This window comes from Brachionichthys hirsutus, chromosome 22 (genome assembly GCF_040956055.1).
Source record: "Brachionichthys hirsutus isolate HB-005 chromosome 22, CSIRO-AGI_Bhir_v1, whole genome shotgun sequence".
NCBI classification, from domain to species: Eukaryota; Metazoa; Chordata; class Actinopteri; order Lophiiformes; family Brachionichthyidae; genus Brachionichthys; species Brachionichthys hirsutus.
In genome coordinates, this window is record NC_090918.1 from 1,268,030 (window position 1) to 1,279,800 (window position 11,771).

The 11,771-nt window shown below is 45.0% G+C and overlaps 2 protein-coding genes across 2 annotated transcripts; both read left to right on the top strand.

Annotated features, from left to right (window-relative positions):
• Nucleotides 1–1,469: 1,469 nt before the first annotated feature.
• On the top strand, nt 1,470–4,725 carry tmcc3 (transmembrane and coiled-coil domain family 3). Its single transcript, XM_068755470.1, has 4 exons — nt 1,470–1,673; nt 2,141–2,901; nt 3,312–3,447; nt 4,423–4,725. The coding sequence occupies exons 1-4, from the start codon at nt 1,470–1,472 to the stop codon at nt 4,723–4,725; spliced, it is 1,404 nt and encodes a 467-aa protein (XP_068611571.1).
• Nucleotides 4,726–8,459: 3,734 nt separating this feature from the next.
• Nucleotides 8,460–10,753, top strand: eri1 (exoribonuclease 1). The gene is made up of 7 exons (XM_068755370.1): nt 8,460–8,650; nt 8,873–9,054; nt 9,438–9,654; nt 9,740–9,823; nt 9,906–10,015; nt 10,113–10,227; nt 10,511–10,753. The coding sequence occupies exons 1-7, from the start codon at nt 8,564–8,566 to the stop codon at nt 10,751–10,753; spliced, it is 1,038 nt and encodes a 345-aa protein (XP_068611471.1). The 5' UTR covers nt 8,460–8,563.
• The last annotated feature ends 1,018 nt before the right edge of the window (nt 10,754–11,771 follow it).

Consider the following 11,771-nt stretch of genomic DNA (forward strand, 5'->3'; position numbering starts at 1 on the left):
CTTGCGTCAGGCCGTCGTCTCCCTTCAGCGAGATCCGCACTCCCCAGCTCAATCGATGCGATGCCCTGATGAATTTGCTCTGGGGGGGGGGTTGGAGTTGGGGCGCCTGTGGGCCAGTCGCACGTGCACACCGCCAGCCAGCGAACATCACCGGTGCATCGGCCTCGTCTTCAGGGCTTACCTGCTGCTCTAGTTGTTTTTGCTGCAGTTTAGTCCTTTTTATTGATTGTTCCTTTCATCAAGCGCTAATCTATAGTTTTTTCGCCGTGCTAGCAGCCTGGCTCCAGGAAGGTCAGTCGGTGCGTCACTGGTTCGGGCTGGAACGTCCACACCAGATGTGTTGGCACACATTTTCAGCATTAATCCCAGTGGGCTGGATACCCCGTTGTGTTTTTGTGTGTGTCCACCTTCCCTATGATGGACCTCAGGGCCGGCCGGGGTCACGGGGTTACCGTGGCCCTTACGCCGGCTGCTATGTGAAAGCAGGCACGTGCGTCCTCATGCTAATAAGTCCCTCTCTCTCACCCACTCCCACTTTCCAGTCGATGTGTGCGGACTGTCCTGCAGCCAGCTGATTAATGGCCGAGCCTGATGTGATCTGGATTTGTTTCATAAAGCGCAACCTTGAATGTGAATTCAAGGTCCCAGAGCAGAAGGTGTACGTTACGCTGCTTCGTTTGAGCTTTTTCTTCTAAGTCGGCCTGCAAAAGCCGCTAATCACTTTTTAGATGATTATTTTACGGCACGCTCGTTGCATCATGTCATCGATTTAGCGTTGCTCCTGTGTCGTCATCAAACTGTCGGCTTAAAATGATCAAAACTGACGCAGAAATATTGTCCTACAACACCCACAAAGCGACGAGGCCGCTCTCACAGAACGTATTATATCAGCTCAAAGCAGAGGCGAGGGAGTGTCTGCGTCTGTTTAAAATCTCATCGCTAGCTGCAGGAGGGTGGATCCGCGCTCCAACCGTTAGTAACGGCGTCCTCCTTTTTTTAAAAGGAGAGGGAACTGAACACAACGCCGGTTCATTCCTGTGGTCAAAGCGATCTTCTAGCCATCTGTCAGGATTTCAAGAATTAGATGGAGGAAAAATAGAGGGAAAAAGGTCAGAGGTTACAGTTTATTTTGTGCTCATTATTCACGGCTGGGATGATGAACGTTGGCTCTGCAGGATTTTTCGTAGCTAAAAGACTCGACGCACGTTAAAAGCAAAAGGCGGCTCGAGGTCATGTCAGCTGTTTGCTTGTGTGTGTGTGTGTGTGTGTGTGTGTGCGTGTTTCATTGCTTTATCTGTGTGCACTTTGCTGACATGGCAACGAGAGTTTCCACGTACAAATGTCTTGTGTTGTCATACAGTGATCAGATTGTGTTTCTAAGAGGCACTGGAGGCCGTTTGGAGGCCTGAGCTGAACGAGTCCTCCTCTCACTGACCGTTGAGCGGCCTTCAGGGAATCCTCTCAAGACGATGCACTCGGTAACATTCCCTCTGTCTCTTGTTTCCTCAAAGGCCGACCGCAGCGGCAGCGATGTCAACATCCTCAGCATCCCGGTGCTTATTCGCCGCGGCGGCTCAGAGTCCAACCTGGACGTGGTGGACAGTCTTGGCCTGGACCTGGATTTCACCAAAGGAGCGCTGGGCATCGACAGCCTGCAGCAGAAGATCCTCAAGGTCAGAGCGGATGCGAGCCGCCTCGTGTGTTCCGCGGTATTTGACTTGCAAAGGGGCGGGGCTCGCACGCAATGATTCTCGGTTTGAGATACGACCAGGTAGCTGGTTCCGGTTCAGAGTTCAACTGTGGTAATGCAGATGCATGCCGATTGGATGAGCTTATTAAATCAATTTGTTGTTTAATAAGAAACTTGATTCCGCCTCATCTCCTTCACAGCCCTTGTTGTCTCGTATTACAAATGTCTTCCGAGAGTGGAATTATTTCCCACCTTAGGAAGATAAGGTATCGGCGCAATATTCTTTGATCACTCTCAGGCGATTCATTGTCTTATTCTCATTTGAGAAAGCAAATTTATGTCCGCAATTTAACACAAATAGAGAGACTATGACAAATTATGGCTCTCGGGTGCTAACGGGTTCCAAGCAGAAGCTCCAAGACTTTCTTCTCCCTCTTCTTTTGCCTGCAGGTGACGGAGCAGATAAAGGTCGAACAGACCGCTCGGGACCAGAACGTGGCCGAGTACCTGAAGCTGGTGAACAACGCCGACAAGCAGCAGGTGACGCGGATACGCCAGGTGTTCGAGAAGAAGAACCAGAAGTCGGCGCACAGCATCGACCGGCTGCAGCGGAAGCTGGAGCAGTACCACCGCCGCGTGAAAGAAAGCGAGGCCAACGGGAAGCAGAGCCAGAAGGACGGCGCCGGCAAGGAGTCTGAGGGTCACAGCAAGGAGGGCAGCCTGCGGGACGTCAGCGCCGCCGGGCGCCACCCTGCGCTCGACAAGGTGAAGACGATCGGACCCGGCGTGTCGCTGTCGCCGCCGTTTTTCTTCAACAAGTCGCGGGAGTTCGCCAACATCATCAGGAATAGGTTTGGCAGCGCAGACAACATAGCCCACCTCAAGAGCTCCATGGAGGCGGGGTCGGGGCTGCATGTGGACGGTGGGGGGAGGGGTCTGAGCGGGAGCGCCAACACCGTATCCAAGGCGACCAAGTACCAGAGCGACGACGAGTGCTCGACGGGGACGTCTGCGTCCGCCGACTCCAACGGGAACATGGCCGGCGGCCCGGGGAGGGCGGACCCCAGTGGGCGTCTGGGGGAGGTGCTGGACATGGTGCGGGACATCAGGGAGGCTCAGTCGCAGATGGCCGAGGATATGGACACTCTGAGTTCACAGTTCAAACGAGACTACAGCTACTTCACACGAATGATGCAGGAGGAGCGATACCGGTGGGTACGGCATCGGGAAGCGTGTGGGGGGGGGGGGGGAAGCCATCTTCTGTGAAACCTTCCCAGTTTCTGTCATCTGATTTTAAATAAAAACGGTTTAGTCGTTCATCCTCATGAAATCAGTCCTTTTCTCAGACTTGACTAATGTCTTCCAAACCCCACAGAATATGTTGAACTGTTTTCACCAGCTGAGTTAATTCAGATTAAAGAGCTGCAGGACAGGAAATCACGTTTATTTTTCTTCGGACTTGTCTTGCAACAAGCTTCAAGTATCGAATCCTTTAATCGCCCATCAAACAGACCATCCAGACGGAAAGCTGTACGGATCTGTGAGGGAGGGGGGTTCTTTCAGATCATCTGTTTCTCGCTGTGGTCGGTTCTTACTCCTACTCTCCCTCTTTGCTTGTCAGGTATGAGCGGTTGGAGGACCAGCTGAACGACCTGACGGAGCTCCACCAGCATGAGACCGGCAATCTGAAGCAGGATCTGGCCAGCATCGAGGAGAAGGTGGCCTACCAGGCCTACGAGAGGGCCAGGGACATACAGGTGAAGTGTTATCTGTAAAGTAGGGCTTATATAACACACTAGACACGCACGTTTAGCCTCTAATTCAGCTTTGAAAGTAATTTATTCAGGACGGCAAATTAAAATTTCTTGATTTCTAATTGTGAAGATTTGCGGAGTCTCAATTTGTCTTTACGTAAGTAAAGTGTTGTTTCAGACGCTCCTCCTCCTGGATATAAAGGTATGACTTTTATTTTTATTTTTTTGTGCCGCTGGAGACAGTTGAAGCAGTTTCCCCGCCCCTGATATGATTCGTAACTCACAGCTGAAGTATCACAAAAGTTCAGCTGTGGCAGAAATGATCTGCTGTTTGGGTAGGAGGAAGCGGAACATGACAGAAGTCAAGTAGGAATGCCTGAAGGACGTTTCTGTAAGAATTAGTCACAGACCGCAGAGCTTAGAATGAAAGTAGGAGTAGTTGAGTTCTGCAGAAATGGAGCAACGTTCAGATTCTGGGTCAGTTTCAATATTTCAGATCAATAATTAATGGAAATAATTGTAAATGTATCGCAAATTATACATGTATTATTTTCCTACTGGTAGCACAATGCCTGTTATTTCCTAGCTGGTTTAGCGTTGGCTGCTGACTGCAAAAATTAGGACATCTGCCCAGTGGAAGTATAGAAATATTCAAAATAAACCAATAAATGCGATTAAAATGAAATCCCATGAATGCAATCTGAACAGCAGCAATGCTAAGCTAACTCTCAGGAGCACGATCCCAAAAAAAAAGAGATGGTCATTTTGGCCCTTCCTGCAATCCACTCCACCAGAACAGGGCAAAGAGGCCAGAGTGACAAGTTAGGATGCGCTTGTTCAAAAAGAGGCCTGATCAAGCATATAACGATCTAAACACCTGCTGGCTTTGTCATCAGTTATTTTAGTTTCACTGGCCTTCCCTAATGACTCCTGTGTGTGTGTGTGTGTGTGTGTGTGTGTGTGTGTGCGTGTTTGCAGGAGGTCTTGGAGTCATGCCAGACGCGCGTGTCTAAGCTTGAGCTGCAGCAGCAGCAGCAGCAGACGGTTCAGTTGGAAAACACAGACGCCAAGGTGCTGCTGGGGAAGTGCATCAACATCATGCTGGCCATCGTCACCGTGATCTTGGTCTGTGTTTCCACGGCAGCCAAGTTCGCCGCCCCGTTGCTGCGGAGCCGGGTCCACCTGGCGCTCACCTGTGTGGGCGTGTCCCTGTTGGCATTGATGTGGAAGAACTGGGAGCATTTGCAGTGTGCTTTGGAGCGATTGATCCTCCCGCACTGAAGCTAAGAGACTTTTGGTTGGCCCTGGGGTCCACAAACACTGTGTGTGTGTGTGTGTGTGTGTGTGTGTCGCGGGGGGGTGTTTACATGTAGCTTTACACCAGCCCCCCCCCCCCCCCCCAGTTTTTTTTGGCGCCGTGGAAACTTGATTTATGGCTTCCGGCATGTCTAAAAAAGAGTCCTCGCAAATCCACAAGCCTTTCCCAGAATGCATTGCCACAGACGGAAGCTGACCACAGCTGTGATAACCCTCTCCAGAATGCTGGTGCCGACGTACAAGCACTGCCCATAGTAGTATCACTACAGTCCCCAAAGCATCGGAGCGGTCACAGACGATCAAGCTGCGATCGATCGATCGAATGATCCGTCACATCAATAGATTCTGAGGAAACTGAAATCTAAATACAGACGAGTTGGTTTTAGTGGGCCGTGGAAATCGGGCTATTATTTTCTGCCCTTAAAGGGAAGTATCGCGGTCAGAGCGCCACCTCGCTCCTCCGAACAAACACTCTGTGGCAACACAAAGACACCTGAAGGCTGACGCGTACAGGTGTGTCCGTCCCTTTAAATGTCCTGTCCTTTGACATCTTGACGTTTTTTGAAGCTGTTGTTTAAATCTGTGCGTTCCTGTGCTTTACACCTGCTTGTGTGCGTCTGTGGTTGTACGTCCTTAAAGACATCATTTCACATTTCGTGAAAGTGTATCTCTTGGTTCAGAGACGATTAGAGAACCATGTCTGAAACCAGAACCAGGAAACGAGAAGACTGGCCAAAATCCATTGACCCGGGACCAAATAAGATATTAAATTAACACTGTCGACATGAATTCATCGTTATTGTTTTGTAGGAAAATGTGACGTAAAGGAAGAGCCAGACTTTCTATTGATCCCTTACAGACATGGCAGCGATATCAACCTTCTAATTTTAAGTTAAGTTAAGTTAAGAAAGCTTTGCAGGAGATATTTCAGAGGCTCCAGCATCATGTAAACTGTTTCGTGCGGTTTTTTTTGGGGTCGCTTCTCGCTGGGAAAAGGCGCACGTGATCTGTGAGTTTGACGTGCTTGACGTGTTTCCAAAGACTTGCAGCTCTAGTCGGACACCAGGTAGCATGTGAACTGTGAAAGCTCTAAACGTGAGCATGCTTTGACTCGTACGTCATTATTTTACTGACTTATTTTTATATATATAATATATAATATATGTATAAGGTGAGCAGATCAAAAGAATGTGTGAAGCCTTTGGTTCCGCTCGGAAGGGAAGGGCAGAGCTGCAACGGCTCAGAGTCCTGACTTGAAAGGATTCCCACCTGTCGAAGCTCGTTCTAAAAGCCCGGCGAGACCGCGGGCGATCGCTGCTACTAACGTTTGAATCGCTCCTTCAGTGATTCCTTTCTGCCTTTCCACGCCTTTTCCCAAACTAGCAGGGAGAGCTCTGCTCTGCTTCTTTTTTTTTTTTTTTTAAAGCTTGGTAAATCCTTAATGACTCTGACGATGAAGATTTTAGTTTTACTTGAAGTAAGTCTGCTCTTGCACTAAACTTCTGAAAGTCAGCAGCGAGCTCCGTCGCCCCCCCCCACTTAAGGAATGCAGCATTCTACAGGGGGGGGCTGATCATTGTAGCTCCATGCTCCCCCCCCCCCTATCCTGTATCACTGTGATGAAAGGGATGAAATGGAACTGATGCCTTTTCAATGCAGATTATTTCTTCTGTGTAACTTTTTTTTTGTTTGTTTAAAAAAAAACAAATATTGACATTTTTAAGGCACCGTAGCCTTTTTTAAATCAAGTTACTATTTTGTTTTCTTAATATTGGTCTTTGATGTTTGTTTGTTTTTTTCCATATTGGCTCAAACTCTGTCTGTGTGCTTCTCAGGAGAGACAAAGCAGCTCCTCTCCAAAGCTGATTGTGTAACACGTAATGTACATTTTCACTTGTTTTTCAACTGAGAAAATAAATCATTGTTTTTCTAAGATTCTTCCTTCTTTTTAACATCTCATTCATTACACATTGTCCGTCTGTCAGACTGTGTGATGTGAGATCAAAGATCAAACCACTCTGCTCGAAGCAAAAAGGAGTTCATACAGGAATCGGTTGTAAATTATTTCGATACCGCCAGCTGCTGAGCTCGATATGGTTGAAAAGGAAAACCTCTGAAACGTGTTTGTTGTAGTATTACAAATAATATTACAGATATTTACTATTACAGAAACTCTAAAAGTTATGTATCTGTGTTTTGCTCATGTAAATTTTAGGGATCCTTAAACAGCCCAATCCAATTGCCTCTCTCCAATAGCTGTTGAAAAGACATATTATTGACCGTTAAATCAAATATTAGTAAACCCTCTCTTCTTATTGTACTTTGAAACAAAGTTTCAATTTTTTTTAAAACACAAGTAGTGGCGTAAACATTTATTTTATACTTGTTTATCTCTTTATGCTACTTTATACTTCTTTTTTTAAAGATTTGTGGAATTAATGTCACACTACAGGACCAATTATGAAATGAGCCTTTATTAGATTTGATAGCCAATCAAAACATAACAAACACTATCACAGCTGTTTATTGGATAATACATAATTCACACAGGTTAGCTGGCCTCATTCATTATTCAGGTGGTGCGTTTCTGCCAGCGTTTTCTTCAAAACACACGGCACTCCCAGGCATTTGGCCAGGTTTGGTTCAAACACACTGAGATTTCCTGTTTATTCAGCGCATGCCACAGAATGAAACAAGCAATCCACTGCCACCTAGCGGTCAATCAAGAGCAATGCGTCCAAAATTCTGCAACAGCTGTAACATTTCACTGATTTTAAATACAGTACTGTGTTAGTGTTAATAGTAGACGCCGATTGACATTTAAATACTGTCATTATACCAAAGCAGATAAAAGAAAATGTTTTTGCAAAATTACTTCATAATACACGACGAAAAAAAAGACCAACAGTGAGAACAGAAAGGAATGATATACTGTACGCGCTAGCTATCGTGTTAAATTCATAGCATGCACAACTGAAATATGCTGCTATTGCAATGTAGATAAGTTTCATAGTTTTTGTCCATTTCTTCCTATATAAAATATAAAATATTGATGGGTTATTTTTAGAGGTGTCATGTAATGCTCCTCATTAACAAATCCTATTTAACAATGTTATCTCCGTTTAGCCCTGTATTTTTACATTATTATTATCATTATTATTTATGGTCCGTGTGTGGTGTATCTTTTGTGTTCGTTTCAGAAACGGATATATATATATATATAAACGAGTAGTTGTTTGATTTTTTTTTTTTTATGTTTCAGATTTCAGCAACCAAAATTGAAAACAAAGTGTTTCTTTATAAAACGAAACATAAATAAGGACTTGTTTTTTTATTACGAAACTCGGATTAGCAAAAGACACGCGGACCCAAAGTCGCGTCGGCGTTGGATGACGTGCCTTGTTTCATCCACAACGCAAGGTGGCAGCAGCGAGCGGCGAGCTATTTTGGCGCAAAACGGAAATTGTCATAACTGTCTTCTTATGACGTTTAACTTTGCTGCGGGAAGATTGCGTTTGTACTGAAATAGAAACACTTTGGGTTACACGTGTTCGTTTTCAGTTGTGATATACGTAAAAAAAAATAACGTAACAAATTTCTATTGTTGTTGGCGGCTTCAAGAGTAACGCGCGAAGAAGTCGCCCAGGATGTTTACTATTGTTTTAGCGCGTGTTAGCACATAAACCTGCTAGGACCGCTAGCGCCACTTAGCTTGAGCTATTTCCATGGATGTGGTTGAATTAATTCATTTCGGGTTATTGTAAGATTTGGATATTAGTACCTGGACGAACCCCAATTTTAAATGGATGAACACAAGGAGAACTCAAATGCCAAAGACGTCAATGTGAAGATGTCTAGTTCAAAAGAAGAGGAAGATGAAGATGAAGAGGTATGTGTAACAATAGGCTTTTACTTCGATATTATTAAAGATGCTCGTACGAGATGTTTGGGAGGCATAGAATGTTCCCTGGACCCCCCCCCCCCCCAAAAAAAACAATAAACAAAGCCACTATTACAGTTTTCATTTGATCTGCTCATACTCATGATCTCTGTTTAAACACTCCATGTGCTGCACTCTATTATTTAATGACTGACATTCATTCCTCTTCAGACAAAGCCTGAGAGCAGAATTCGTGCTGCTGCAGAATCGGATCCTCCGGCGTCTCCTCCTCCGTCGAACGGTGACTTCAGTCATCCGGTCTACAAAGAGATCGCTTTGGCTAACGGACACATCAACCGCATGTCCAAGCTGGAGCTCCGGAGCAAGCTGTCCCAGCTGCAGCTCGACGCGGGGTAACGGAACCACGAGTTCTGCCTTTTTCTGCATAAATCAGACACAAAACAAACATTCCTCTCCGTTTGTAAATGTTACTTAATTGTTTTGATTGTTTTTTTCCATGACTAGTATCCCAACAGATAACAGTTGTATTATGGGGGTGGCATTTAATAAGTTTTCTTCTTCCCACTCCTTTTCAAGCACTACATAACGTATTACTTGCTATTCTTGTGTATTTATTGGGTTTTTGTTTCTTTGGTCGACATATGGTTTCTTGTACACGAAAAGGTATTATTTATTTTATTTTTCATTTTTTATTCTGCTTGAAACAAACAAATAATCAGTTTATTTAAAATGAGGAAATGCTGAACTTTTTTTTCCTTTTTCTTTGTATTTAAAGAGGTGTAAAGGATGTGATGAAGAGGAGGCTGAAGAACCACTATAAGAAGCAGAAGCTGCTGCAGGCCGCGACAGAAGGAGGCTCCACCGACACCTACTACGACTACATCTGCGTGGTGGACTTTGAAGCGACGTGCGAGGAGGACAACCCTCCCGACTTCCAACATGAGATCATCGAGTTCCCCATCGTCCTGATCGACACGCACACCTTGGAAATCGTAAGCGACTTTGCAGGCGTTTGCTTTTTTTTTTTCGCCTGCCAGCCCCGGGTTTTGTCTCGAAGGTGTTCCTATTTGTTTGCAGGTGGACACCTTTCAGGAATATGTGAAGCCAGAGATCAACCCGCGGCTTTCAGTCTTTTGTGTCGAGTTGACGGGGATCACGCAGGTTGGTTGGCAGACGATCGTTTTCTGGAGGATCAGGAATTTTTGTGAACCAAAAAAAAAACAAAAATGTTTTGGTTGGGCAGAAAATGGTCGATGAAGCAGATTTGTTTCCGGTGGTCCTCGAGAGGGTCGTCTCTTGGCTTCGTGAGAGGGAGCTCGGAACGAAGTACAAATACGCTTTTCTGACTGATGGGTAGGTGCCGTTTCTCTTGCCTGTGGAAGTGGATTTCATCTCTTGTGCTAGTGAGATTTACATTTGGAATTTTTATTTTATTTTTTTTTATCTTCAGGGCTTGGGATATGAGCAAGTTCCTAAACATCCAGTGCCAGATCAGCCGGATCGCGTATCCCCTGTTCGCAAAGAAGTGGATAAACATAAAGAAATCGTACGGAAACTTCTACAAGGTTTGAGTTTTTAATCATTTTAAGACGAGGGGCTTGATTTACATGTATTTTTTTTTTTTTTACAGTTCTTCTTCTTCCAGTATGACTCTGTGTATGAGTATTGTCTTTGTGGTAAAATAGTCCGTTATTATTTTTAACAAATTGCTGACATTTGTTATGTTAATCGGACTGACAGCCTCGGGACACTGTAATAACGAAGAGGTTTACGCTTTACAATGATGAGGATGGAAAAACCGTCCGAAATGTTTCTGCAGTAAGTTCCAGCTCTCCTCTCTTCCTCCAGGTCACCCGCACACAGACGAAGCTGAGCACCATGCTGGAGAAGCTGGGCCTGACCTACGAGGGCCGGCCCCACTGCGGCCTGGATGACTCGCGCAACATCGGCAGGATCGCCGTGCGCATGCTGCAGGACGGGTGCCAGCTGCGCGTCAACGAGCGCATATACGGCGGGCAGCTGCTGTCCGTTCCCAGCTCCGCTCCCATCGAAGGAGCCCCCGCACCTCGTAACCCCCGCAGCAAGGACTAGGCCGAGAACTGGCGCCACAGCAGTCTCCACTTTTTACCTTTTCACACTCTGCGTTTTGTTGTTAAAGCCGTAATTTGTGAAAGATACTTCCGGCTGACTCGTAAATGGAGGCAAAAGTTTTCATTCACATAAGAAGCGTGGGTTTCTGCCCCCCCCACCGACTGAGCAGAGATCCTTCCATTGTGTTGGAAGATGCTTTTCAATAGCTTCAGTAACGAACCTCCGTCGTTTTGCTTCATCGAGCCTCTAATAGCCATCGAATAATTGCTTTGACCCATGATCCGGTGACTTAGTTTTGTGTTGTGTCCAGAATATAAATCTGCAAATCACAAGATAATTTTATGGCCCTACAGTATTTATCTTTACATCAATAACATTATCAGGTTTGGGTTTCTAAATCTCATACCTACCTAACTGTAATATCCACAGGAATGTCGCCGCTGCTGTTGTCAAGGTTCTACATAATAAATCTAAACGTCACTGTTGTGGTGAGAAACAGTCCCGTAGACTCAAATGTTCTGTGGCTCCATTAGTAAGGAGAATAGCTCACATAGGAGTCTGACAAACCAGCTGAACAAGTACTACTGCAAAATAACCCTTTTGTATTTTTGCTTCAATGTTGAATTGATTTTATTTCTTTGAGGATCGTCTATTTTGACATGAACTATTCTGAATGCCAAATAAAATATTTCTTAGATCTTGTTTCTCATCTTCTTACTTTTTTTTTTTTTTTACATTTTGATGATTTCTTTTTTTATTTTGGTTGTCAGATTGAGACAAAAAAATTAATAAATACAACTTAAACAAAACTAAACATACATTACAACCAAAAAAGGAATAGGCAGAAGCAATGCTTTTTGAAGCCTATCCTATTTTCCTATTTCACAACAGCTATAGAGCTCTGGGCGGTGATTATTCAAGAGGTGCTGAGTCATGTTTAAGCGCATTAAACATGGATAAAGCTAGCAGGACAGAGCTGTGATAAGATGTTACTGACTTCTGCATTCAGAAATACGAT

Excerpts from the sequence above, each read along its gene's own strand:
- tmcc3 (XM_068755470.1), top strand. The coding sequence starts at position 1,470 with ATGCACTCGGTAACATTCCCTCTGTCTCTTGTTTCCTCAAAGGCCGAC. Across the intron at positions 2,902-3,311 it reads ATGCAGGAGGAGCGATACCG|GTATGAGCGGTTGGAGGACC; the intron begins GTGGGTACGGCA and ends TTTGCTTGTCAG. Across the intron at positions 3,448-4,422 it reads AGAGGGCCAGGGACATACAG|GAGGTCTTGGAGTCATGCCA; the intron begins GTGAAGTGTTAT and ends GCGTGTTTGCAG.
- eri1 (XM_068755370.1), top strand. The coding sequence starts at position 8,564 with ATGGATGAACACAAGGAGAACTCAAATGCCAAAGACGTCAATGTGAAG. Across the intron at positions 9,055-9,437 it reads CAGCTGCAGCTCGACGCGGG|AGGTGTAAAGGATGTGATGA; the intron begins GTAACGGAACCA and ends TTGTATTTAAAG. Across the intron at positions 9,655-9,739 it reads ACACGCACACCTTGGAAATC|GTGGACACCTTTCAGGAATA; the intron begins GTAAGCGACTTT and ends ATTTGTTTGCAG.